The sequence below is a fragment of the Ammospiza nelsoni genome, chromosome 5, assembly GCF_027579445.1.
Source record: "Ammospiza nelsoni isolate bAmmNel1 chromosome 5, bAmmNel1.pri, whole genome shotgun sequence".
In the NCBI taxonomy this organism is placed as follows: domain Eukaryota; kingdom Metazoa; phylum Chordata; class Aves; order Passeriformes; family Passerellidae; genus Ammospiza; species Ammospiza nelsoni.
Genome location: NC_080637.1, coordinates 64,434,014 through 64,460,482, shown reverse-complemented (window position 1 = coordinate 64,460,482; position 26,469 = coordinate 64,434,014). Strand labels below are relative to the sequence as shown.

Genomic DNA, 26,469 nt, shown 5'->3' with positions numbered 1-26,469 from the left:
CAGAGGGGTTTAATTTAGATTAATGCATCACTTGGATACCTGAATTGTATCCACAAGTTTTATGGAATTTTTTTTGCTTTTTTCCCACAAAAATTCCCTTTCAAAACCCAAGGGCAGATGATTAATGCACTGTTCTTGCTATGGAGTGGGCTTTCAGTGTGTGAGTCGTCCTGATGAAGTCAGTTCAGAAAATCCATGTGCTTAAACTCAGACACAGGCACATGTGGCAGTAGTGTGAGGGTCTAGCCAGCAGTCCTAGGGGAGCAGTTAAATAAAGATTTTATAGAATAGTTTGTGATGCAGACACTGTCTTGGAAGACACTTGTCACCTGGAAAAGCTGAAGTCTCTGGACTGGATCTGCCAGGAAAAGCAAACAGACTGGCCATAAACCTTTCTCCTGTGCTTTTGTCTGCCTAACTCATCTCATCTCAACAACCTTGCAGTTGTTGGAGGATGAGGGGTGTCTGTGAGTGTTCGGAGGATTGTGTCTTAAGAGGTGACACCGCAAGATCATTCAATAGCAGGGAGGAAAACAGGATGGAGAAATGGTCACTGTACCCATTGACTGTATTGCAATGATACGAGTGAAAAATCCATGTACATCCAAAGTGTAGGCACAGGTTCATGGTATGAAATGGTATGCCCTGATGGCCCACAAGCATGGATGGAGCAGTCATCCACTCCCAAGGCTGCCCTGAAGGGCACAGGCAGCATGCAAGTCCCTCAGATGCACTTGTACCATTTTTTTCCATGCTTCAGGTCTCATGGCTGTACCAAGGACTACAGGAAAACCTTAAGCAGGAAAAGATGCTCTTGTTTCTGCTGCATAACTTCCTGGCCAGTGTGAGAGAAGCAGCACCTCCAGCTGACTAAGTGCACTTGGAGATGTGCTTTCCAGAAGACCCTGAGCATCCTCTGCAGCCACATCCCTTGGTGACCACTGAGCCTTTGCTACAGGTGTTTTCTCCCACTCCCAGCATCCTGGAAAACCCAGGCATTTGCTTGGTCAGGGTCCAGTTTCCCAGTGAGCCCTGTTGGTCCTGCTTTCCTGTGGCCCCCCCACTACAGCTCTGCTGAAGCATTTCTGAGTTGTCACAAGTCAGGAGAGAGTATATTTTTCCAGGATTGCCTTGTAGTATAACTGCGCTGGCAGCCTCAGGAGAGTGCCTTTTACCTACATCTGTGTTTTGAGATGTCTTAGGATTGTTTGTTTGTTGGTTTGTTTGTTTGTTTGCTTTAGCACACGCTGGGTTGCTGTTGTGGCAGTCCATATGATTCATGTCTCGCGCAGTCTGACAGGTTTATTGTAGCTCGAGCGTGCTGAGCCGCGCGCCACGGCTGCTGCTCTGCTCGTGCTTGGTGCCAGGCCAGCCCGTGGGGCCAGTGCAGAGCTCTTGGCAAGTGCCAGGACCCAGAGGGTGATGTGTGTGGGAGGGCAGCTCCAGCGAGCTGCTCGCCGTAGCTTTGGGAAGTGGAGAGGGCATGAGAACGCTTGCCTGGGCTTTCGGTTTTAAAACTCCTCCAGGAATAGCATGTTCTTTGGAGCAGGCAGAGCAGAAAGCAGGAGGGTCAATTTTGGGATCTAGTGGTGCTGTCAGGATCCAGTTTCACATTTATTTTTTCTCTCTGTAGAGCATGGAGTAAGTTAGCATTTCAACAGCTTGGAGTCTCTAGTACTGAGCCTTTAAAAGACTAAATAATACCAGGCTCTTATAACTCTGAGACCAAAACCCCCTGGATTTTAGGTACTTTAATAGCTTCTGTAACTTTTTACTTGAGTTTCACTTAAACCTGTGTTTTACACCAGTTATACCTGCTTCTGTCAAGTGCTACTCTGTCTTGTGGAGTTCATCATCCACTGATCCCCATCTGAACCTTTCAGCTCTTCTTTTTCCTTTTTTTAAAGTTTTTTTTTATATTTTTGGCAAAGGAAATAGGAGTGAAGGTGCAGAATGCTGGGAGAAGAGGCACAGCGAGGTGAATACATCACAGCCTTGCTGAAACCCAGGGATGAGCTGACGAGAAGAATCAAGACAAAACAGGAGTGACATCATTAGTTGGGAAATTTTGAGCAGTTTCATGAAAACCTGTTTGGTGTAATTTCGCATGTAGTACCTGCGCACCATTTGCTGGTGCTTGGCCAGGTGAAAGGAGTGTCATGGGAGCCTCCAGCCAGTGGATTTTCTGGATGAACCACAGAGGGACCTGTACTACAGATGTGCCACATGTGCTGTTCCTGTAACCCCTTGGTCCTTCAGGGTCCTCCATGCTTGGCTCAGCTGTGGCTTGTGGGATGAGCTCTTCAGGGTGAAAGCAATCAGTGCAGGATCTGGGTTCCCAGCCCCTGAAAACTGGGGCTGTTTTTCCATGACAGCATAAAGAGAACAACTGTCCTGAATTTGATTGTTAAACTTTTGTAATCACCATAAAAAACCTGCTTGGTAAATACATTTTCTCTTCCCAAAAGCAACTGCCCCATTCCTCTTTGTTCTGCAGATAATAGACATAAAAATGAAATATGGACCTCTGTTCTTAAAAGGTCACAGTTATTTGGTTGTCAGGGAGATTGCATATCGAAATAGGGCTTGTTAAGATTTGATGATACGCTAGAGGAATTGGATGAATTGGAACTTTGGTTCATAGAAGTTGGAAGATGGGCTAGGAATATCTCGTGATCTGGAGGATGGAGATGGCCATCCCTTTTTCCTAATGCTTCTGGAATGGGGAAACTGGATGGAGAAGGGCTCTGTGTCAGGTGCAGGACCAGCAGCCGTAGAATCATTAAAGCTGGAAAAGACTTTTAAGATCCTTGAATGCAGCCTGTGACTGGACACCACCATGCCAACCAAACCATAGCACTGAGTGCCATTCCAGTTGTTTTCTGAATGCTCCTAGGGATTGTGACTCCACCACTTGCCTGGGCAGCCCATTCTAATGCTTATCCACCCTTTCAGGGAAAACATTTTTCCCAATGTCCAGCCTGAACCTGCCCTGGCACAGCTTGAGGCCATTTTCTCTTGCCCTGGTGCTGATTGACTGGGAGAAGAGACTGACTCCCTCCTAATGTGCTACAATTTCCTTTCAGGTAGTTGTAGTCAGCAATGAGGTTAACCCTGAGCCTCCTCTTCTCCAGACTAAACCACCTAAGCTCCCTCAGCTGATCTTCATAGGACTCACTCTCCAGACCCTTCACCAGCCCCATTGCCCTTCCGTGGACATGCTGCACCTCACTGTCTTTGTTCTAGTGAGGGTCCCAGAACTGAAGACAGGATTTGAGGTGCTCCCTCATCAGTGGCAAGCACCGAGGGACAGTAACTGCCCTGGCCCTGCTGGCCACACAGTGTCTGATCTGGATGCCCCTGGCCTTCTAGGCCACCTGGAGCCACTGCTGGCTCATGTTCAGCCACCAGCCCAGCAGCACTCCCAGGTCCTTTTCCACTGGGCAGCATGCTGGCCATGTTTGTCAGCTCTTGTTTGCTTTGTCCTAGTTTCATTTAAGGCATTCTTTGCCTGGCTCACAGTGACAGCTCATGGTGTCACTGGTCTCCAGCCCTTTCTGCTGAATGCATGGTGGGTTGCTAGGGGTGCTGCCGTCATCCATGTCTTAATTGAGGATGTGATGACCACACATTTTGTACTGCTTTCCAAGATTTGGCTGGATGACTCAGCTGATCCTCTGGTGACTCATTTCAGTCTCCCATGAGCCCAGGAAGGACTAAAGAGGGAAAAGGGGCTATTTTCAGATACAAAAAATTACCAAAACCAAGGACTGTGTCCACAAAGGAGTACTGCAAACATCGAATTAATTGGGCATCTATACCGGGTGTAAACTTGCTGCTTCCCACGGAAACTCTTTCCACAGTTATTGTGCTTCTGCTGCATCTAGTTTTCAGTCTCCTCTTACTTCTCATCCATATGGATTTGGAAAGCTTTTAGTGAGTTTTGAGTACATAAGGTCTGATGAAAGTTCACAGGACCTTTTAGTACTAAATTCCCCTGGCTGTTTTCTTTTGTTTTGGGTTTTATTTTTTTTTAATGGCAGTTTCCCCCTATCATTTGCTGAGAGTGTCACAGTTTTTCTAGCAAAACCCATAGGCCCACCCCAGGCCATTTTACTCCCTAGTTATTTCTATGACTATGGCAAAGCTAAGATGCCCAGTGTTCTCCTGGATGTCCTAAAAGCTCTTGTGATTTCACCACAAGTTGTTACCAATCTGGTTTTTTTTCTGGAACCTGTGGAAACAGTGGTATATTTGCTCCTCGTGAGAAAATAATCCAGAGCTTATTTTCCCAGAAACTCTTCTTTCCCCCATGACTCAGTTTGGCCAGACTTCCATCGTTAGTCAAAACCCACAGGTGTGACTGTGGACAGCTTGGCTGCAGCATCACCGACACATTGGTGATTCTGAACTCATTGTCCCACTGCATCTGAGCTGAATCCTTTCATTTCATTGCGTAGGAAAAGGAAAGAATTGAATGTTCTGAGTTGAAAGCACATGGCTGCAAAACAGTTGTAGCAGTGCCAAGAAGATGCTTCTGAAGAGGTTGGGCAAGTGGCTGCGTGCTGCTGGAGGCGCAAAGTGACACGTCAGTTCTTAAATGTAGCATCAGGAATGAGGAGAAGGCTTGACAGCCCCTTTAGCTGGTTTGTCATCTGCAGCCATCTCTCCTTTCTGCTGTGGATTTTTGGTTCTGCAGGTTTGGTTTCAGCAGCAGTGCCGCACAGCAGGTGCTCATGGCTAGCACATGAACAGGGCCTGAGATGTGCTCTGTGGGGTGCTGTGCAGGGCCTTGAAAGCACTGAGTGATCTGGAACAAAGTTACCCCAAGGGAGTGTTTGTTGTCCAGGCTGGCTGTGGAGTTCCCACTGCAGAAGGCATTTGGCCTGTATCGTAGTGGATCTCCACATTTAGCTTCACTCCTCTTCTGTCATGCTCTAATTTTGACAGTGCAAGAAGCCCAGCAGCCATAGTGTTAAGCACTGCAGAGCTGAGTAAATAAATATGTCAATAAATAATAATATCCTGCACAAAGGAGAAACCTGGGGGAGAGACTGATGGTAGCCAGGGAGTTCTGCTGATACAGGTGGAGATTTTTATTGTTTTGTTTCTCTTAATGACTTCCCTTGGACTGATTTCTTTTCTTCTAGAGCTTTGAGGGGGAGTAGGCTGTTAGTGCTGTCCCTGAATTTCTTCATCACACACAAGGGCCTTATATCCTCCTTTCTCAGGTAGATAGCCTTTCCTGAGCTTCTGGGTGTTTACTATTCAAGGCTCTGAAATCTTTCATGTGGGTTATCCTCATGCCTAAATCAGGGGGCTTTTCTGTGTAAGCAAGAGCTTTGTACATCACCTAGGCTGTCTTTTCTTGGCCAAACAGGCCTGTTCTCTGCATGCTGAAATGGCCTCTGTCCCATTAGACCTTGCTTAAAAATGAAGTTGATGTGAAGAGAGCAGGAGACCAGGCATGCACCAGCCCCAGCAAGCCAGGCAGCAGTGGGGCAGGCAGATGTCCAGAGGCACTTCTGTAGGATTGCTTGGGGTAGCATCACTCATTTCTTTTGGGGATTATGAGATTCACTGCCTTCGTGGGTCATCTCAAGTGTTTACATGTCTGTGTGTGCCTGAGTGTGACCGTGTGTTTTGTATGACAGAGGTCAGCACAACCCCAAACACAGCAAACAGAATCATTGCTTCCCACAGATAAACCTTTCAACACCCTGCGTTCTCATGGAGGCTGCAGCAGCTCCCCATCACTATGTCTCACATGAGAGCCACTCTCCAGTCTCAAAGGTGAATAGGCCAAGAAAGGCAGTTGTTTTGGGGAGAAATGAGTCCGCATCCCAATCCTGCACCCTGTGTCTCCATGGTGATTTTTGCTTTGGGCCAGCTGGCTCAGTCCTACTGTGCCTGTTCTGGTTCCAGCTCACAGCCCGTTTCACATCGTGCCTTTTTGGGTTTATAGTCCTATTTGGAATGCAAACCAAAAGCCACAGGTGACAGCAAGAAAAGGTTGCTGACTTGTTTAGCCATAACTTTGGGGGTGTTTCCTTGGCCCTAAAGTCTGGAAGACGGCGAAAATGCTCAAGGTGTTTCACTGAGGAACTGAAGGCTTTTGTCTGTGCAGGTCAGGTGTGATGATGGGAAGGCAGGTTATTTACAAAATTGTTACAACTCCTTAAACTGGAGGTCTGGTGGTTGACCTGCACTATCCTTTCTCTTCATTTCCTAAAACACCTCACACCCTCAATGTTTGAGAGTACTGTAGGTCTTGTGTTTGGTCATTCTTACTTGAAGGTAGTATGTGGCTGTCAGGAGGTCAACAAATCAGTCTGTCTCAATTTTCTGTTTTGTCAGAGCCCTGTGCCCAGCTTCCCCACCTTTCTCCTTGTATCTTCGTCTTTCTTTGCCGGCCAGATCCTGTGTATTCCATCCAGACCTCACCAGGGACTTGTTTCTCTCCAGCACGTCTGTATCCTGATGGAAACCAAATGAAGGAAGGGACCTTGTGAATAGGCAAACTGACGTTTTCAGCCCAGCTAGAGCTTGGTCTGAGTTTCAGAATTCATAAACAAAGCAGGGGCTGAATGTCATGCAGTGGCCTCTTTGCAAATAAAACAGTTAGAAAAAAATCCTGTGGGAGTGAGAGACTCATCCAGATACTCCAGTGAGCCTTGCCCATGTCTTGCCTTCACAAGCAGTGTTGTTTCTAACAAGTGAGGTATGTGAGGTGCCTGGCATTCCCTGTGGTTTCACCACACTTGCAGGCCAGTTGGAGTCACTGACATTATAAAGTTAATATTTACAGGTGGAAAGTCATCCAGGTGGGGAGACAGCCATTGTGGAAAAAGCCAAAATATCCTTTCCACTAGGCAGCTGTGGGAAGCCACAAATGTGCCAGTGCTGTGTGGGTGAGGGGGGGCACAAACAGAGCAGCAAAAGAAAACTGAGTAATTTTGGTTCCTTTTTGAGAGGCCTTGGTACCCTTTCCCAGGATCTGAGATAATGGAGGGCCAGGTAGGGTGGCCAGTGAAGTCTGGGGTCAGAAAGGTTGAGAAAGTCCTTTCTTTCCCCTGTAGGATGGGGTACTGTGGTCAACCTCTGTTTGGAAGATGAGCAGCAGAGACTTGAGCCGCGCTGCCTCAAAAGCAGAGCCATGCCAAGGTCATCCTTCTTTCAGCTCTGCTTTCAGGATGGAACTCTGTTAGCAGGTAGCAATCAGAGATGCAGCTTGTTGGAATCTAGAGGCTCCTGCCTTACAGCCCTGTTTGGAGGTTAAATGCAGGGATCCAGACATTACACTGGACTACAAGGCAAACTATGGCCAATTTCACATTTACTGCAGAGATTGTCTTGTGTAGCTCTACAGAGCTTTGGGTGCTGTAGAAATGCTGAAATGCTGTGGTTACTGTTTGTTCCACTCTGTGATGGTGGAGGACAGATGGGAAGGAGGAAGGTGCCCTGAACACATATGATGCTGCCAAACATTCCTACCTGGCCCATTGATGTGAGTAGCTGCTTTTGGACTCTTCCGGCTCCATTTTGATTTGGAGGATGAGGAAATGTTCCTTGGTAGCTTGTTTTCCCCATCTCCTCTGGCTGTACCCAGTGCTTCAGGAGCTCATTCAAGCATGGCATTATAGGAGCCTCATCATGTCATGCCTCATTCTCAGTGGTGCTGTGGGTGTTGCCGCAGTCTTCAGCTCTTTAAACAGATGTGGTGCTGCTCGTGGGTTCTCCAGCAGCCTGCAGCACAGCCCCAGCCAAGCATTCCACGCTTGCCTCAGCTCTGCTGGGCCTCTCTCCAAGAAATCTGAACGAGGGATTTCTTCAGCAAAGCATTTGTTAGACATCCTTCAGTGTCCTCCAAAGATAAAGCTTCAAAGCAGGGCTTCTGTCAATCCCACCTGTCTGATCTCATCTTTTTCTTTCTTTCTCATCCCATCTCTGACTCCCAAGCACACTTTCTTCTCCTCTGATCAGGCTCTTGGGAGTACTGATCATTTGGTTGTAAAACTTCTTTCTGTCTTTACTGACACCCACTTTCCTAAAATGTCTTTATGCTTACATTGTGCAGAAGTTCCTTCACATGCTCATGCAGACCTTGGAGGCTTTCAGGTGCTGCCCCTGCCTCCATCTTTATTGTTTACCACCTCATTTTGTTCTTGGGACTCCACAAGTCCTCCCTGGCTTGGAGGACTGTTGCTCAGCAAGGCAGGGCTATGATCTGCCTTCTCAAGCCCCAGAGACCCAACAGGGCACTGCAGACTTCCAGGTTTCTCATTTTATGCCTGGAGAGCACTTTGATGTCTTGGTAGGGTGTTTGCAGTGTCATTTCATGATTTCTGTAGAGGTGACTGTCTTTCTGTCAGCTTTGACAGACATGGTGAGGGGTGTTTGCTTACTGGGGTCTGGCTCTGTTTTGTCAAGGCTGTAGACTATTAAATTGCATTCACTTGTTGCCTTCATTTGCTTTCCACACAGTAACACTGAGGTATCCTGAAGAGTTTTGCACTATTCCAACTGTGCCCAGTTTTCCCATAAGAAGGTATCTAGGGGTTCTCTTTCAGCTCAGGGGAGCACTGACTGGACTGCTGGACCTTCTCACACCAAGACCTAGAAATTGGTGTCAGGTCCAGTCACTGCAGCATCTACAAGGAAGTGATGGGCATCCTCTGGTGAGGTGTATTTTAACCTGTGTTCTCAGGTGTTGCATAGTTAATTAACTATAATGTGAAACATAAACTAGTCATGTGATTAACTGAGGAAACTGTAATATCTCTTGTCATTACTGCAGTTCATTCCAGTGGGAGATGGAGGTGACCCTGAATGAATCTTGCACTGAGGTGTAATAAAGTATTCAAATGCAAATCTATGTATTTGTCCCTGAGATTTTGCTTCATGTGCCTAAAATCAGGGATATGTCAGAGGAGCCAACAGCTTGTTATTCATCTGCCCCTGAGCCCACCCCAAAAGAATGAGTAAGAATTGTAATGTTTCTAAATTACAGCTAAGAAAGCTTTCAGTAGCCAGCAGGCAATTTGCCCTGGATTTAAGGAGTTAAAAGGAGAGTGAGGAAGGGAATAAAGATGGTTTGTGAGGAAAAACAGCAATATCCTGATCCACATGCCAAAATAACCTGATCAGGCCACGATGGGGAGTAACTGCCTACACCATCTCCATGCTCAGGAGTACTAAGTCCTGTTGATAATTTTCATCATACCTATAAAGGAAAGTCATGATGTGCAGAATGAAGCAGGAGGCAGGGTTGTTGATGCTATAAATGCAGGAGAGGGACATGTAGGAGGGCAGTTGGGGTGTTGGGGAGATAAGGGATTTGAAGGTGATGATGATGAGGGTGCCCTGGCCATGGCACTGGAGGAATGTGCTTTTTGGATGGGGGTGAGAGGGAAGGAGATGGATGCTTGGCTTTGTCCATTTGGCTTTGTTTATGGCTACTCTGTGCTTTGGGAAGTCTTGCTTTTTCATTTGGCCATAAGACATGGATCAAACATGGCAGGTTGGAGCTGTTTGATTCCAGGTCTGGGGATGTGCTCTGTCACATCTTGCATCTTGAGAACTGCTGTGCACTACATTTAGAAAACTACTAATTAGGCTGAGACAGTTTTACTAGCAGGACAGGAAAAGCAGAACAGGAAGGCAGGGAAATTTTCACCTGGAATGAAGGCCCCCTTGACATCTCAGGCTCACCAGGAACAGGAAGGAGCTGAGGCTGTTGCAGTCTGAGCTCTGCTGTGAGGTTGTCTCCAAACATTCATCAGCACAAAAGAAAGAATTTGTGTAGCCTCCAGGGACATAAATTTTCAGGAGGTTCTGAGAGTGCAGTGGTGTGGGGACAATGCCTCAAAAGGAGCCACACAGAGGCTGTGCAGAAGGGTGCTGTGCATGAGACATGGCTGTTTTGAAGGTGCAATTCATTAGCCATACCTGGCAGATCCCCTTTTCACTGCCTTCTCAGCCTGGGTGTGTGTATGGGTTTGCAGGCTTGTGCCTCTCTGGGGAGGAGTGGAAGATACTTATTTCAGTATTGTCTTGCGAGCATCATTTATATGCTGAACACACACCATGTGCTCTCTACAGTATTTTTCAAGCAGGCTCTGTCGTTCTGGCAGCAGCCAGGAAGCAGCCTCTGGTTACAGAGCACTGGCAGCTCTGCAGGTACTGCAGAAGGTCTGACTTCCTTCTCAATCCCGGGCACCAGCTTGGTCTCTTGCCACCTCAAAGGCCACACTTAAAAATCAGCAGTGAGTGCTGGGAGTAAACCAGAAGAAAACATCAGAGACTTCCAAACTGTTCTTTCTTTAGTCCCCAAAGTGTATTTTTTGCCCTTTGGGGTGACGTGGGTGGATAGGGAACTGTACCTCATTTGCTTTCCTGAAACCTGTTAGAAGTACAAGTGGGGCGGCTGCGTGATTTGTGTGTGCACGCAGAAGAGGGACATCTGAATTGTAAATAGCACCTGCTAAATTATTATTAAGTGAAAGCTGACGTGGGAGGAGTTCTCAGGAACAAAAAACCTCAAGTCTTTAAATAAAAGTCATTCCAGCTGTTTTAACACTGTCCCCTGGCTGCACCCTACCTACTTCAGCTCATGTAGATGCTATGAGGAGTTACGTGAGTCATATCAAGGACAGGGAAGGCCCCATTAAATCCAGTTACTATCAGTTTTGTGAGAGCTTTAAATGGCTACACTAAACTCATTATTAAAGAAAGGAACTATCAATTTTATTTAATGCATGGTGCCCAACCCTGATTCTGCTCCCAGCTCAGAGATTCACCATGCTCAGGGGTGACATAAAACTTAGATTTACACTCTTCAGGACATGTATTTAGCTGTTGTGGCATCCTGGCTTCATCCTGGCTGGCTAATAGAGGCTTCCCTGGCACCCATGCCAGGGCAGGGACCAGCTCAGTTGGAACTGCCACTTGGCTTAGTCCAGCCAAAGCTTTTGGTGGTGTCGGTGGGGCTGCTGAGCTGGGCTTCAGGTGGGCAGGAATGCTCAGTGGGTGAAGCTGCTCATGCCAAGTATCCTCACTCCCTCCACTGCTTGCAGGGTGCAGAAAGATGAAGAGCCAGGTGCCAGCCTTGGGCATTCCATGGAAAATGCAGCAAGGTGACTGCTGGATCTTCCTGGAGAGAAGGGAAGTGATATGAGAGGCCCAGCCCTGCATAGGAGGTTTCTTGTCAGACCTGTGAATGGGGGTTAAGAGAACTTTTCCCAAGTGAAACATCCCATTTTCCATTCCTCCACAGCTTATGGCCCCTCTATTTTTCCAGGACCCCAGGAGCAAGAATAATCCCTGGGGGTGATTCCCACTGTCTCTGAGACATTGGTGCCACTGGGCTGTGATTCACCCCATTACTGCTGGCTTGTTCCCTCATGGATGTTGTGGCAAGCTGTTGTCAGCCTGTGTAATCAAAAGGCTGAAGGTGTAAATCATATTACAGCCTGTAATGAGGAATTTGATTCCTGTAACAAAACCATCCAACTTTTATTCACATTTATTACTACTCCTGCTATTGCCATGGAGCAAAAATTATTTTTGAAAGAAACAACATGCCACCAGCACAGTTTTATTGTGTCCTCAGGAAATTTAGGATTGTGTTTTTCTCGCATTAACTGCACAGGAAAATTTGCAATAAAAATTACTTTTCTGCAGAAGCTGCCTTTTCCCATCACCAAGCTGTCAATCAGCCTGTAATTTCTTGGTATCGGACTCTGCTCAAGAACTCACTGAGTTATTTTCCTTACAATGCATGCCCTTAAAACCTCAAACATGAGAAAATAATTTTGGATGCAAGGAAGAAGATTTCATAGTTCTTTTTTTAGAGAAAAAGAAAAAACCTTTTCTGTGATGAGATATAACCTCTGAGGAGGGCAGCACCAGCAGCAGAGGAGTCTGAACTCCTCGCTTTATCCACAGAAGCACTGCTTCTTTCATCCCCTCCATTTTTGGGGTGAGTCAGTGTTTATCCCCTGCTCCTGTCCGCTGCTGAGGCTGCCAGCAGTGTTTCAGGGACAGCAAGGGGCTGGCTGTTGATGTGGAAACCAGTCCCTAACAACAACTCGTTTCACCAAAGGGCACAGGCAGCAGCCATCTGACATTGACAATGTTGAGTGACTGCTGACCTTGTTTTTAGCGTCAGCTGATATCGAGTGGAGCCCTGCCAGTTTGCACCAGTTGAAAGCCTGTCCCTTAATGGTGGCGATTATCCTGATTTTTACAGTGGCACTGAGAAAGTTGCAGCTGGTGTGCTTCACATCCTTGACTTTAATTTGCCATGCCTCAGTCTTTTGGTGTTATCTTTAGAGGAGAGTGCAGGAAGAATGTCTCTCCTTGTTCTGCGTCAGTCATTTTTCCCCTTTTCATTTTCTACGAAGAGAGATTGCTCAAGCACGCCGTGGAATGAAAGTCATAAAACTATAAATTACACCTCTGCTAGATCCACAATATGTTACCAATTACATCTGCCATATTATTTGCGTCCAGGGGGAAAACATACATCAAACCACCCCCTCTCTCCAGGCAGGTCAGTACTGTACTCGAAGGAACACCGTGATTCTTCTTAATCAGTGGAAAAACAAACACGGTTTTGGCTCACTCACACACGATCTTTGTGTCCAGGATGACAAGTTGAGTAGCACTGATGTGGTTCTCTGAGCTTACCACCCACCACATGCCATGGCATTCGTGACAGCATCGTTGCCCTGTGGAAAGGAGAGAGCAGAGAAGGTACTTCTCCAGCAGGGCAAGGAGCTGAAGAGTGTCTGAATGTCCAGTTGCAGCAACCTTGGAAATTGCTGCCCAGGAGGTTGGGGTAGCAGGGGATAAAAGGAACAACAGTAAACAATCCTAAATCCACTTAGAGACAGGAGTCATGTCTGCAGAGGGGAGCATGCTATGGTTTCTATGATTTGCAGGGCTTCCTTGCTAGACTGGGATCAGTGGGGTTTTGTGTGCTGTGTTCAAGCCCAGGGGAGGGTTTCCCCATGTGTCCTGAAGGGGTTTTCTTCTGCATCTGCTCTGTCCTCAGAAATTCATCACTGCTGAAAGAGTGAAGGCAGGGGTGCTGAAGCAAAGTGGAGTGATTGCTTGGCCTGTTAGTTCTGAGTAGTTACTCATGGTTGGTTTTGGCTTGCCACAGCACCCCTCTCCTGAGCCCCTCCTGGCCTTTGGGCTGCTGGGAATTAAGTGGAAAAAGAGAGTTGGGTGTGTTTAGATCTGTTAACTTGACTACCGAGCTTTGTGAGTGTGGAGTGACATTCATATTTTTCTATATGAGTAAGTTTATGCATGCCTGTGTGTGTGAGTGTGTCTGTGTACACACGAGCTCCAGAAAATCTTCTGAAGAGGAACAGGGACTAGTGAAGTATGGGGAGACCAAGTCAGATACTGTCATGCCTCCACATGAAGCAGTCATCCATGTGCACTGCAGAGTTTGTTGTGGCTTTGTTACTGAAGCATTCATTCAGCCTTTAACTTTTTAAAGTTGAAAACAAGTCAAGGTTATGTTTGTGCTTAATAATTCAACAATGGTGCCAGCTCAGCATATTGTCTTTTTCTTCCCTAGTCATTCTGGTTTATTAAAAAGAAACACTGATGACAGATAGAAGGGTGAAGGAGGCTGTGCCTTTCTGCTCTAACTCCTGCTGGGTGCTGATTCCTTCCCCAGAAGTCCCCATGGATTTGTGTTCTTCACAAAATGTTTGCCCCAGCAGTACTATCCCTACCCTGGGGAGGGAAAGCTGGCAGCAAGTCAGGACTTAGCTGTCCCCTTCCCCGTGCACCACATCTTTTCTTCTCTGAATAGGCACTTTTTCTGTTTCAGTGGAATATTACTCAGAATTCTTCAGTAAGTCTGTCTCAGTGATGCATTATTTTCACTTTGGTTATGATGTTGTGGGGTTGTTTTTTGGTGGTCTGGGGTTTTTTTTTAAAAGGATTTAGAAGATCATTAACTCTTCTGAAACCAAATAAGCTTGCATTAAAATAGGTTTTTGTCTTTCCTGTGGAAATAAAGCTATATTAGGAGCTAATTCTGCCACATGCTAATGTGTATGTTGCTTCATAAACAATGCTGTTCATTTCCAGGGGATCTGCTTCCCGGTAATGGTATTGTCACTGTGAATCAGAATAGATGAACAAAATTTTAGAAATCTGGGAGCACTGACAGCACACAGTGAAGCTCATGTTGTGTAACTCCCATCTCCAGTGTCCCTGAGCACAGACTAGCATTGTGCACAATTCCCACTCACAGAGTTGGCAAGCAATCTTCTTCTGTTCTGGCTCCTCAGCTTTATCTATGCACCTCCATTTGCTCACAGTGTATCATCTCCTGGTCCCATCTTCACTCTGTGCAGGCCAGAAAGTGCACAGTGGTTTTATGGGCACAAGTGGAGGGCTTAAGTCAGATCCACCAAACTGCTTAAGATTGGATGAGCCTGAGGATTTGAGATTTGGCTTCTGTAGTCAGAATACTTTGCAGTATTTGACATGAGTTCTTCCAGAGAGCTACATATATTCCTGGAGACAATGGGAATAGGAGTCTTTAGGCAGAGGAGGTAAAAATAACATGCACATTCCTGTCATTAAAAATGAAAAGGGGGAGAGCAAGAGAGCAGAAATCTTTATGTTGGTATAGTTCAATCTGGGGTAAGGATTTATTTTAGAGCATAATATTTTACTTGTGTCAAATACATATTTCTGGAAGAAGTTGATTTTTGTGTGTGTGCATGTAATGTATCTGAAGTCTCTATCCCATTTCCCTTTCCTGCCACTGGGCAAATGAAAAAAGCTGGGGAAAGCATCTTGACACAGTGGTTTCACTCTGATGTTGTGTTGCAGGTATGGCCTCGCATGTGCAAGTTTTCTCTCCTCATACCCTTCAGTCAAGTGCCTTCTGTAGCGTGAAGAAACTGAAAGTGGAGCCGAGTTCGAACTGGGATATGACTGGGTACGGCACACACAGCAAAGTCTACAACCAGGGCAAGAACGTGCAGTCCTCCCAAGCAGCCGCCGCAGCAGCCGTCAACGCCTCCCTGCAGATCCCCAACCCCAGCATCCCTTACGAGCAGACCATCATCTTCCCAGCAAGCACGGGGCACATCGTGGTTACATCTGCCAACAGCACCTCCAGCGTGGTCGCGGTGTCTGGGCAAACGCTGGGCGGGCCGCACAACCTGATGCGTCGCAGCACTGTGAGCCTTCTGGACACCTACCAAAAATGTGGACTTAAGCGCAAGAGCGAGGAGATTGAGAACACAAGCAGCGTGCAGATTATCGAGGAGCATCCGCCAATGATTCAGAACAATGCCAGTGGGGCCACTGTAGCCACCGCCACCACCTCCACGGCCACTTCCAAAAACAGTGGCTCCAACAGTGAAGGGGATTACCAGCTGGTGCAACATGAGGTGCTCTGTTCCATGACCAACACGTACGAAGTGTTAGAGTTTCTTGGCCGTGGAACCTTCGGACAAGTAGTCAAATGCTGGAAACGTGGCACTAATGAGATTGTGGCTATCAAGATCCTAAAAAACCATCCTTCTTATGCCCGGCAAGGCCAGATTGAAGTGAGCATCCTGGCTCGGCTGAGCACGGAAAGCGCGGATGACTACAACTTTGTCCGTGCTTATGAATGCTTCCAGCACAAGAATCACACATGCTTGGTATTTGAAATGTTGGAGCAGAACCTCTATGATTTCCTAAAACAAAATAAATTCAGTCCCTTGCCCCTTAAGTACATTCGACCAATTCTCCAGCAGGTAGCAACTGCCCTAATGAAGCTGAAAAGCCTGGGACTGATTCATGCTGATCTCAAACCAGAGAACATCATGCTGGTAGACCCATCCCGACAGCCATATAGGGTCAAGGTCATAGACTTTGGTTCAGCTAGCCATGTGTCTAAGGCTGTGTGTTCTACTTACCTTCAATCCAGATACTACAGGTAAGAGACTGGGCTCATGTAACACTACTAGGAGAAGTATTTTACCTATGAGAATTTTCTTGCATTCATTTAAATGAGTGAGATTCATCCCTTAATTCTAAACAGAGATGGCTCTTAGAATAGCTTGCTGACGGTAAGAAAAAATTATGTCCTAACCTCTTGGATTTTCCTTGCATTGAAAACCATTGTAAGTTTGTAGATAATCATGAAGTGTTGCAAAAATAGAGTTTGCCAGTTACAGTGTAGAAAGTCTTTCACTTCTATCAGTTTGTTCTCTCTGGAACTGTTTCGAGGAGAGAGGATGTCCACATCTCCATTCCAGGTCAATGGATGTAGGTTCTTGGTTTCAAAGCTACTTTAACCTAAGCAGTCAATCAAACAATCTCAAATGTGTCTTCTAGTCGGTACTCATATATGAAACCAGGCACTTAACAAGTGTAAGGCTGGCCCACAGGAAAACTGTATGAATGCAGAAGATGGTTTGTCAAGGGTTAGTTTTCACACAGGTCTGAGTCAATGGGAGTCTTCTGGCTGGCTCTTAGCTCTCCTCCAGGCAAGTATTGTCAGTGATTTGGTGTTGGAGTGAGGACCTGTTGTTTGTTGATTCCCACTCAGTGCTTTGTTGCGTGCTAGCATGGAGCTGTGACCTCAGCACAGGTGTGCCCTAAGTGAAATGTGTGAACCAGGTATATTCCTCTTCAGCCTGTTGAACAGTTTCATCAGAGCAGCCTCTTTTTATAGCCCCTGGCAGGGCATCCTCACCCTCTGTCGTCATCCAAGACACAAAGTCTCTCTTGCAGATGTTCTCAGACCCTCTCTTTGGTAGCAGTCAGCTTGATTCAGCATCGTAGGGACCAAGAAAAGCAGTTCTACTGCTGCTTCAGGGGTGGGGGGAAATACAGAAGGGGGTGAAGGGAGTTTGCCTTTAGATAACAGCTGAATTTAGAAATGTTCAGACCACATTTTTGTTGTTGTACTTCTGTGAAACAAGGGCAAAGAGAGAAAATCTGATCCTTCTTCATGATGGATTTAATGAGAATCAGTCCTGGCAGCATCCACGGCTCATCAGATGGGTTACAAAAAAGCAGGGCAGTTGATCTGTTTGTAAATAAAGAAGAAATCTGTCTCATACATGGTGAGAACTGGAGTTGAAAAACCAACATGAATTGATAACAGACCCTTTTCCTACTTCATTAATTTCACAGTGGCTTAAAGCCTACCTGAACTCTGAGCTTGGAGAGGGTTAATTTTCACAGGAACAGGAACTTAGTGTAGCACTGCAGCAGCTGATCTTTATCTGCTTGTCCTTTGCTCTGAAGGAGGCCAGGAAAAAATCCCCAGCCCTAGTTTATACCTTAGAAGAGGCTTATTAAATAAGATATTCTACCTGATGACAGTCCCATCCTCCAGGAGAGACATGTTTCTGTGGTAAATATGCAAAAGCTTTTAGAGTTGCAATTACCTGACAGACTAGGATAAAAAAAAAGAAAGATAATACAGGCATTTTGTTGTTGAGTTACCTGTGATTCTGTGTTAGCAGCCTATGTCCCTAGCTGAAAGACAGAAGGGGCAGCCAAAATGAAATATGTGACAGAAAGCAGAAATGAAAGAGAAAAATGGTTCATTCTCAGTGACAAACAAGGAATATTTTTGTGGCAGTCTCTGGGGAGGAAAAGACTTCATAAAATTTGCTTTTTATATTTTAAATGTTATTCCTGCCCAGTCTGAAGAGCTTGATAGATAGTAATTTCTGTCTAATTCCTCCCTTGTTTTCCATGCCTGAATTAGTGGGAGGAGGGGAAAAGGGGCAGCAGCTCACCAGGAAAAAAAAAAAAAAAGAAAAATCTCATTGGGTTGAATTACATCAGCAGGGGGCTGCTGATTAAGCTAAATTCAAGTCATGAGGAAAAATTATGTTCTTCTTCATTTTCTGATGGGGAAAATACAGCACAGAGTAAAGACCCCTTCCACTCTAAAATGAAAGAACTTTCATGCTAGGGGAAACCCTGGGCTTTATAAAGATTTCATGTGTCTTCCATTTAATTTACACTTGTTCTGCTTGCTAGAGTATAAAAGACAAGGGGATGCCTTCAAGAAATGGCACAGTTAAGTTGGATGTGAAGGAAAAGCTTCCTCAGACTAGTGAAACATCTCAGACTCTAAGCAGTCATGCTCAAGGAGTGACAGAAGCCCTGTGCCCCATGCATTTAAGGAAAGATGAAGCAGAGCACAGGGGACTATAAAGTACAGGCTGGATCTCAGCTGGAGGTTTTTCATCATGGACTTTCACAAGCAAATTCCTAAGCTGTCTCCATATTTTATTAATAGCTTGCTTTTTCTTTTTCCTATCATTGCTTTTGAGAATGTGATGGCCAAATCCTTTGAAGGATTGAAAGGTGTGTGGGATCCTGCTCCTTCTTAGAGCAATATAAGGCCTTACCTCTTCCTGTAAATGATAGCCCCATTTTCTTCTCCCGAACCTGGAAGACAAAATATCTTTAAACAAACTCTAGGCTTTTTCTTGACCTGAATCTGCATAACCCAGCATAAACCAGAGAGCCCCATGGCTGGTGGCAGACTTTCCATGGATGATTTGCCGTTGCTGCTGTGTAATATGCTCTGAAGATGAACAGGATCCCTCAGCCCATTTTCTTGTGGGAAGAATGGTGGGCAGATTGCTGTTGTGCTGCTGGCACTGCTCAGGGACCCTCAGGGGCTGGGTGCCCCAAACCCAGAGCTGTTTCTATCCCACCAGGGATGTTTCTAAGCAAATGGAAGGATGGTAATGGTATTGAGGTGACAGAGCAGGATGAAAAATATCAAAAATGGGATTAAAATGTCTTTAGTCGAGAATAATTTAGCTCCCAACTCTCTTAAGAGGATACAGCCTCCTCCAAGCTAGATCTGCTGCCACAGGCACTACTCAGGAGATGTCTCTCCATTGCTCCTGCAGGCAGGGAGCCTGTGGGAGGCAGAACATGACAGCCTGAGGTGGGCTCTGCAGGAACTGCCCCACTGCCAAGAATCCCTCTCTGGGAGGGCAATGCTGCTGTGCCTCCAGTGCCTGCTGCAGGCCTCCAGAGAAGGGAAGGAGCCCCAGGAGGGTCACACCATGGGCCCTGCCTGATGTGACAAAGAACATCGCAGCCACAACCTGTGGTCAGAGCTGTTATCTGAAAGGGGGAGTGCTGTGAAGAGGATCATCCCCCTTCTGCCCACCCATCTGCAGCCAGGGGTGCAAAATTTGCTGTGGTACAAAGTGGCATCCTTAGTCTGTAGGGCGATAGAACATAAGTAAATAAAGGTAGTATAGAAAGCAATCTTACCCCCTAAAGAGTTGCAGCTGAGCCAATTGTTAAGGATTAGGAGCAGGCCTAATGTTAACAGGCCACACCTGTAGCCAATAAGAAGAGTGTTATAAAAGAGTGGATTGGGTGGCTGAGGGGAGCTGGAGTCAGTTGGCTGCTGTGAGGACAAGGAGGAGTCATTGCCTGGAGGAGCTGCCTACAAGGAACATCAAGGAGGTACAAAACTCTAGCAGTATGGAACCCTTGCAATGTAATGACATTAGAACTCTTGCACCATAATGACAACATTAGTCAGTGTGTGTAGGATCTTACTGGTGGCCATCCAAACGTCCCTTACTTAGGAGAGGGGTGCCAGCCTGTCCCCCTGATCACCATAGTCTTTAATCTTGTCTCTTATGATCAGCTGCATCAACCTGGGCCAGATCACTGACCCTTCAGAGAGGTTTGTGGTGATGCAGCCATGGTCTGGATGTGTCTAAAGGAGAAGATGAGGAACTGAAGCTGATGATGGAGGGCTGCTCTGCCAGCTCAGAGTTCAGGAGCAGGGTGCTGCACTTGGCAGGTCTAGCCAGACATGCATAAGCTAGAAATGAAGCCCTGTTCACAGAGTAATGGATCAAAAAGCTGTGATGGCCTCTGCATCACAGGGTATCTTCCTGGGATTTTATTGTGGTTCTTTTACTTTTCATGCTGCAGTTGGAAGGGTAGATCATTGAGGTAATTTCTGTGATCTCCCTTTTGCAGAGGGTCAGAGGAATGAATGCCCAGAGAGATCTCTTCTTGGTTGATCAGCTATGTATGGCCAGCTTCTTGGGAACACCCATATCCTAAGAAATGCAGGGCTCAGGCTGCAACAGGTGGATCTTTGTCAGGGCCCCCATTCATGCATCCAGGTGGAAGAGGGGGTACAGCCCTCTGGGAGGCTGGGGTGGTGGAGGCAGAGGTGAAGTCATCCCTTGTTGGAACAAGAGCACTTCCCTATCGTGGGCTGGCAGCGTGGGGGTGCTTGGAGCACTTGGGCTGCTCATGGGAGTACTCCCAGCTTTGTTACCTTGCCCTCTTGGCTTTTCTTTGCTGTTCAGCTGAAACAGCTGCTGTGTTGGCACCTTGGGGATGATAGTGTTTTGCTAGTTAATGGTGTAATCACCTTATGAGATTTTCAGAATTTGCAAAATATTGCAGGTATAAAATAACGGCTGTCACCCCTTCACTATTAGCGAATAAATTCAGGTTTGGTTCCTTGTTTTCAAAAGGCTTTTGGTATGTGGCTTGTCTGGCTTGGGTTGAGGTGTCTGCTTTGTAGGTAAGTGACCTTTGATGAAATGTTTGGATAACAGAGAATGAGGCTGAGTACCAGTTTGAAGAGGTGTTTATCAGTCTGGTTTCAGACTCTGCAAGGAAACATGCATGCATAAGGGCTACGTGCATGTTGTCAACCACCCATACAGAGTGAGCAGGTGTGGCTTTTAACTGGCCCTGCATGCTTAGCTGGGTGAGAGCAGGTCCTGAGGGATGCAGGGGGTTAAACTGGGTCCCTCTTGCCACACATGGACATTGTGCCATGACAGGTATTGGTCTTTCAGCTGTGCTGACAGGAAGCCAAAGCAAGGTAGATTTCTGAGCCAAGTCACAACCTGTTCCCCATTGTGTGACTCACAAATGTGTCATTCTGGTCAAAACTGCCCTTTAAATGAGGTAGTTGTAATGACACAGGGATGGGCTATGCTTTTTTGTTTGCTCACTGAATTGGCATCTGCTATGTCCTTGTACAACACTTATATTTCAATGCACTTGTATTTCAAAATCTTCTGCCATTCTGGAGTTGCAAAAATATCTGTCTCAGATTTGACTGTGTTTGCAGCTGTGGGAGCCACATTGTACTGCCAGTGTGTTTCATTCCTACCTGCAACATTCACTGCTTTACTGACTCTGCCTCTCCAAGGTAAAGAGCAGATTGGTTTGAGGAGGAAAGTTTCTTGTGGGGACTGGAGTGAAACCACAAAGTTCATTGCTAAAGTCTGACCTTGGTTTCACTTGGTGATAATCACACCTGTAGGACTGCAAGCTTGCAAAACTGGCAATACATTGCAGAAGACTTTGTGGAGGAAAGCAGACTTCTAAGTACACTATTTTAAGCAGTTGTTAGTTTCTTTCCCAAGGACCATTGGAATTTGAAGTTGTTTATTTCAGAATCAAGATTCAACAGGATTTTTTTGTTTTCAAAACTAACATCAGGATTAATTGAATCTCAGCTTTATTGTACCCAGACTACCAAGTCTTGGAAAGCAAGAGACATTTAGTTGAAAGCTTTTGGCTTCGACCCACCTTTGGAATGGTCAGGCCAAGTTGGTTTTTGGTTTTACAGAACTCAAGCAAAGATGGTTCTTTGCTAAGCTCCTTTTTGTGTAAGTCACCTTGGAGAAGGGATGGCAAACCAACATTGTGCTCATGGTGCATCCAGCTGGAGATTCTTTGTGTCTGAACTCCCTACCTGGGGTCTAATTTAAAACAGAAAAACCTGTATTTCAGCCTAAACAATCTCCTCAGACTAGACCCTCCCTGGTGTTTTCTCTGCTGAAACCTTCTTACTATTTCCCTGAGTATTTTTTATTTTGCTCTGAGCAGACAGGCCAGCTCCTCCTTTATCTTCTCAAAGCTGGTGATGTGCCCCTTTCCCTGGGCTGCCACAGCACCTTCCTGCCCAGCTCCAGCTGCTCTGAGAGGAGCCCTGTGTCCCTGTGTGGAGTCAGAAAGGCTGTCTGTCACAGGAGGGCTCTGTTTATTCATTAACCAAGGGAATAAAATATGCCCAGTTACGTGCCTCTGGGCCCAGGAAGATTTGTACCAAAGGTCTGTTTGCAAGGAGCCTGACAGGGAGCCTTTCCCCAGCAAAGAGAAGGCTCTGGTAGACCAAGGAAGGCAGAAGTCTCATGCTGTTTCCTTTTACCTCATCTGTGTCTGAGAGGTGGAAAATCAAATATCACAACCAAGTGCTCAGCCAATAATTTTCAGTCCCCTCTTCTCTCTCTGGAAACAGCTCCTGTATGGCAAAGATGGGGCACTGACAGTAATTACTCCTGCACATCTCAGTTTTGTCCTGGTGGCTGGAAAGGAAGGAATCAAGTGTCCACAGGCAGGGATCAAGTCATGAAGGGTGTTTTGGATCAGAGATGAGTATGTGAGCACAGCCAGAGGCAGGCACCAGGGTTGGAAGCACTGCTCTTCCATCAGCTGGCGCTACCCCTTGGGTAGCAAACAAAACTTGGGGAGAAAAAGGTAAATGTAATTTTCCCAAGGCTGCTGCAGGTTTTAAACTCATCAGTGATGCCCCCAAAGGGAAAGGGAGTCCTCTGGATGTAAGCAGCCCCATTCACCCTCAGAGGCACTGCCCACAGCCCAGGCAGTGGAGGCAGGCAGGGAGCAGGAACAGAGCCATGGTGATGTGGCTGCTGAGCAGGGCTCTGTGGTCAGCCACCAGCTCTGACACAGGTCCTGCCCAAACTAGGGTAACTCACCTCATTTTCTCCACATCCCATCCAGAGGGATGTGACTTTAGAGCTGTGCTCCTCTTTCCCTCCATCCCTACTCCACAACTGACCCCTTTAGGCAAACCTTCCCTCTGAGCCGTTTGCACCACCCAGTGCCACGCAGTCCCATGCCTAGGGCTGACCTCCCCAAAAGCAATATCTTACAGTTTGGAAACAAATAACACTTCAAATGGGGTAAGAAGGAGTTCCCCATGTGCTTTCTTCCAGGGCCTGCAGAGGGGAGGCAGTGTGCAAATGCACTTCTTACCACCACCTGAAGTCAGCTGGGAACTCTTAACCTGAACATCGCAAACCTTCTTTTAAACCCAGCAGAGAATCCTAAACTACTCTCTACCTTCTTTACTCTTGCTCTCAGAGTAGTTTCAGTAACATTGTGAGGATCAGGGAGTGGCTTGGAAGTCACACTACCCCCACTTGTAGGATGACTACAGGTATTGGGTTTATGGGGTTTTGGTGTTTTTTTGTTCCCTTTCTTCTTCTCCTACTGTTTGTCTCATCACCACCAAAACAAGCCTGTCACAGGATTTCCTGCTGTCTCTTTTTCTTCTCTTAAACTTTACAAACACAGTAAGTCCTGTTAAGGCAGGAGCCTGGTGAAATGATGTGAAAAATCAAGGTCACTCTTGTATTTACTGTACCGGGGCAAGCCTGAAATAGGTACAAATAGCCAGCTTGTTTTATTTGAAAAGAACTATTTACCTACAAGAAATCAAACCCTTCCTTTTGCAGCTAGTGGCTGTAGCACTTCAGACACCATCTCTGTGGTACATAAAAGACACACAGTGTTTTGGTGAAGATAACTGTGCTCAGCTCAGGGGCTGGGATGTGACCAAGCTCAGTGTGGTGACAACAGGCTGCAGTGACAATGTGAGTGAAGGTACAACTCACAGGGCTGCAGAGAGCCAGCAGCAGTCAGAGCTGCCTGTTTGCCTGTGTGTGAAAAGCATAAAGTTTGGTCTCTGCTTCTAGCTGCTTACTTCAGTGGTTTTGTGTTTGCCCTCCTTTCTCTCCTCCCACTCAAGTCACTTCCTCACCAAGTGCAAAGGAAGCAGAGCAGGGAGAGAGTGCTCTTGTTCGCAGCTCCAATGTGAAAACAGCAGCAGCAGCTGATAGGAGCAGTGGTGTGGTGACCACAGATGTGACTCCAGCAATAGGTGACCAGTGAAGGAGAGTGCACTGCAGTCACACTTATACACCAGAAGCATTTTCTATGTCTTCCTACATCTATTTCAATGTGTATTTGGGTCAGGGCAGTAGCTGGCCAAGGGCAGAGGTGGCTGCTGAAAAGCAAAATGAGGTGAGGGGCTGTTGGGATGAGATTGGTGCTCCAAGTGTGAAAATAAAAGAACTATGAGCAGTGAGATTCCTCATCCTCTTCTGAGTATGAAAAAGCATTAGCAACACAGTTTGCACAGGATTTCAGGGATACTTTGCTCAAGTACCATGTATTTAAATCCTATCAGGTTTTTACCTCCCCCTGTACATTTGCTCAGTGCAGGCAAGAGATGTATATGTAACATGGAGGAAGCTTAGTGTGGATGCCTGTGCATTCAGTAGGTTCACAAGTTTTAGGCCCCAGCACAGCAGTACTGGAGAGCTGAATTACACTGAAGAGCATTTTCTGGTTAGAAAGTATTTCTGCTCTGCTGCTTATTAGCAATGAGGTTAGAAAAGTGACTCGTGTTGGTTTATAAATGAATGAGTCGTTACCAGAAGAGAAAAATTACCTGAAGATGCAACAAATAATATGGGGCTATACATTCCCCAGCTTCAGATCCCTGAATGACATGACTCCAGTCCCCAGTTTCTGTCCTCTCAAACCATTTGCTGCACTGATGCCTCAAATTAGCCTAAGCTCATGTAAAGGTACCTTATTCTCAGGTGGGAGCTCAGTAGCTACCTCCTTCTCCAGGTCATGCTGGGTAAAAGGAGTAACTCTCAAGCAGCTGAGAGTGGTTATCTTGCTGGAAAAACACTAATCTTGTGGCCTGACTTAAGCTGAGTTGTAGCCACAGCTGTTACCTGTTTAGGAGGGATGCTCAAGGAAATGTCCTTTGCCTTTCAGGCCAGATCATGCAGGAGTTGTTCTGTGGTGCTTTAAAGGATAAAAGAAATGCAGAAGAGAGGCATCCATACAAATATATATATCATCTCTCAGCCACAGTGAGAGATTCACAGCTCTAAGAGGAAGAAGTAAAAAGGGAGAGGCTCTAGGAGCTGAGCGAGGGGAAGGGCAGAGGAGGAATCCCCTTACAGACCATGGTTACCTGGAAGTTGCTGTTCCCCATATAAGGAAAGGTGTGGGAGGAAAGAAGATGAAGTTCCACCTTTCTTGCTATTTGGAGACTTCAAGGCCAGAGATGGCAAATTTCCATCAGGACAGCATCCTCTTCTGTGATGGGCTGGAAGGTAATCTGTGAGTTCTTGAGTAGCAGCTTGACCTTCCACTACCAGATCTAGTGTTTGTCTCCAAAGGCTTCTGCTCAGGGAGAGAGGCAGGGTAGATGTGGTGGAATTGATCTGAATCTAACTGAAGTGACTCTGAATTGAAAATTCTGTAGTTCAAAGAGTTGAGTTAGCTCCTTGCCATTATTTTGGTTTTTTGTCAACCCTGCCATTTGTAGCTGATTTGAAGCAGAAGTTCTCAAAAGCAGTGTAATACCCCAGGCCTGCGAAGACATGAAAAGTGCTGAAAGTTATACTGTTATCTCTGAATTTCTACCTGTGTGAGAGGCTTGGGGCAGTTTTCAGATAACTCTAGTGACTTACACAGCTTAAGGTCACCAGCTGAAGCCTTGAGAGGATAAGAAGAATTGTGTGTTCTAGCAGCTGATGCTTGTGCTCACATAGTGGCAGACAGGGAGAAGTTAGCAGTGTTTCAGCTGACATCAGGAGGAGTTGCCCTGCGCTGAGTTGTAACTGCACACAGGATGGTTGGATGGCTTGTGGTAATGCTGCTGAACAGCACCATGTTTTTTACCTGTACCCTCCAGTCTAGATGTGTCTGTGTCATTTACCTTGTGCTGTTCTCCCGGAGTGCTGTGCTTGCTGAAGCAGGGCTGTGTTTACAGCACCTCGTGCACAAAGAGTTTTGTGGCTGAGGCCCTTGAACAAGAGGGTGGTAGGGTATAACAGTGCATATGACAATGAGGGGTAGCACACGTGTTAATGTGACAGCCGGTGTACACAGGGAAAGCTGATGGCCTTTTTTGGATTCACTAGGGTAAGAATTTGTATTTCCAATAGTTGCTTCCAGGGCTTCCATGCAGAGCTTTTTACTCAAAGTCTGGGGGGGGGGGGGGGGGTGGCAGGGGGAAGGAGCATCTGATGAGTTAAGAAAAGTTTCAATATATTTAGTTTTGAGAGTGTTTTACTTGCCAGTGAGAGACTGCAAACAGAGAATAGTCATCCAAGAGGAAAATGGAGTATTTCTTTGATGCTCACAAAAGTATTAAGAGGGGCAGATGAAATCTAAACTGTAAACAGGTTCAGCTGAGGCTGAATGAATTTGCTGGTTACTGTGCTAAAAAGTTAATGATGAAATATTGCCAGTTGATTTTAGTAGGTAAAAGGAAGTAATTGTGACAGCCTGTATCAGAAATAAAGCTTATCTAAGTGATCTCATGCCCATAGCTGTCAAAAACAC

General features: G+C 46.2%; 1 protein-coding gene across 2 annotated transcripts in view; it reads left to right on the top strand.

Annotated features, from left to right (window-relative positions):
• The window catches only part of HIPK2 (homeodomain interacting protein kinase 2), a 127,142-nt gene that overhangs the window by 26,725 nt on the left and 73,948 nt on the right, over positions 1–26,469 (top strand). For both annotated transcript variants that reach the window (XM_059473107.1, XM_059473106.1), the window contains exon 2: positions 14,869–15,967. In XM_059473107.1, the coding sequence (XP_059329090.1) occupies positions 14,869–15,967 (1,099 nt within the window). The remainder of the gene's footprint in view (positions 1–14,868; positions 15,968–26,469) is intronic.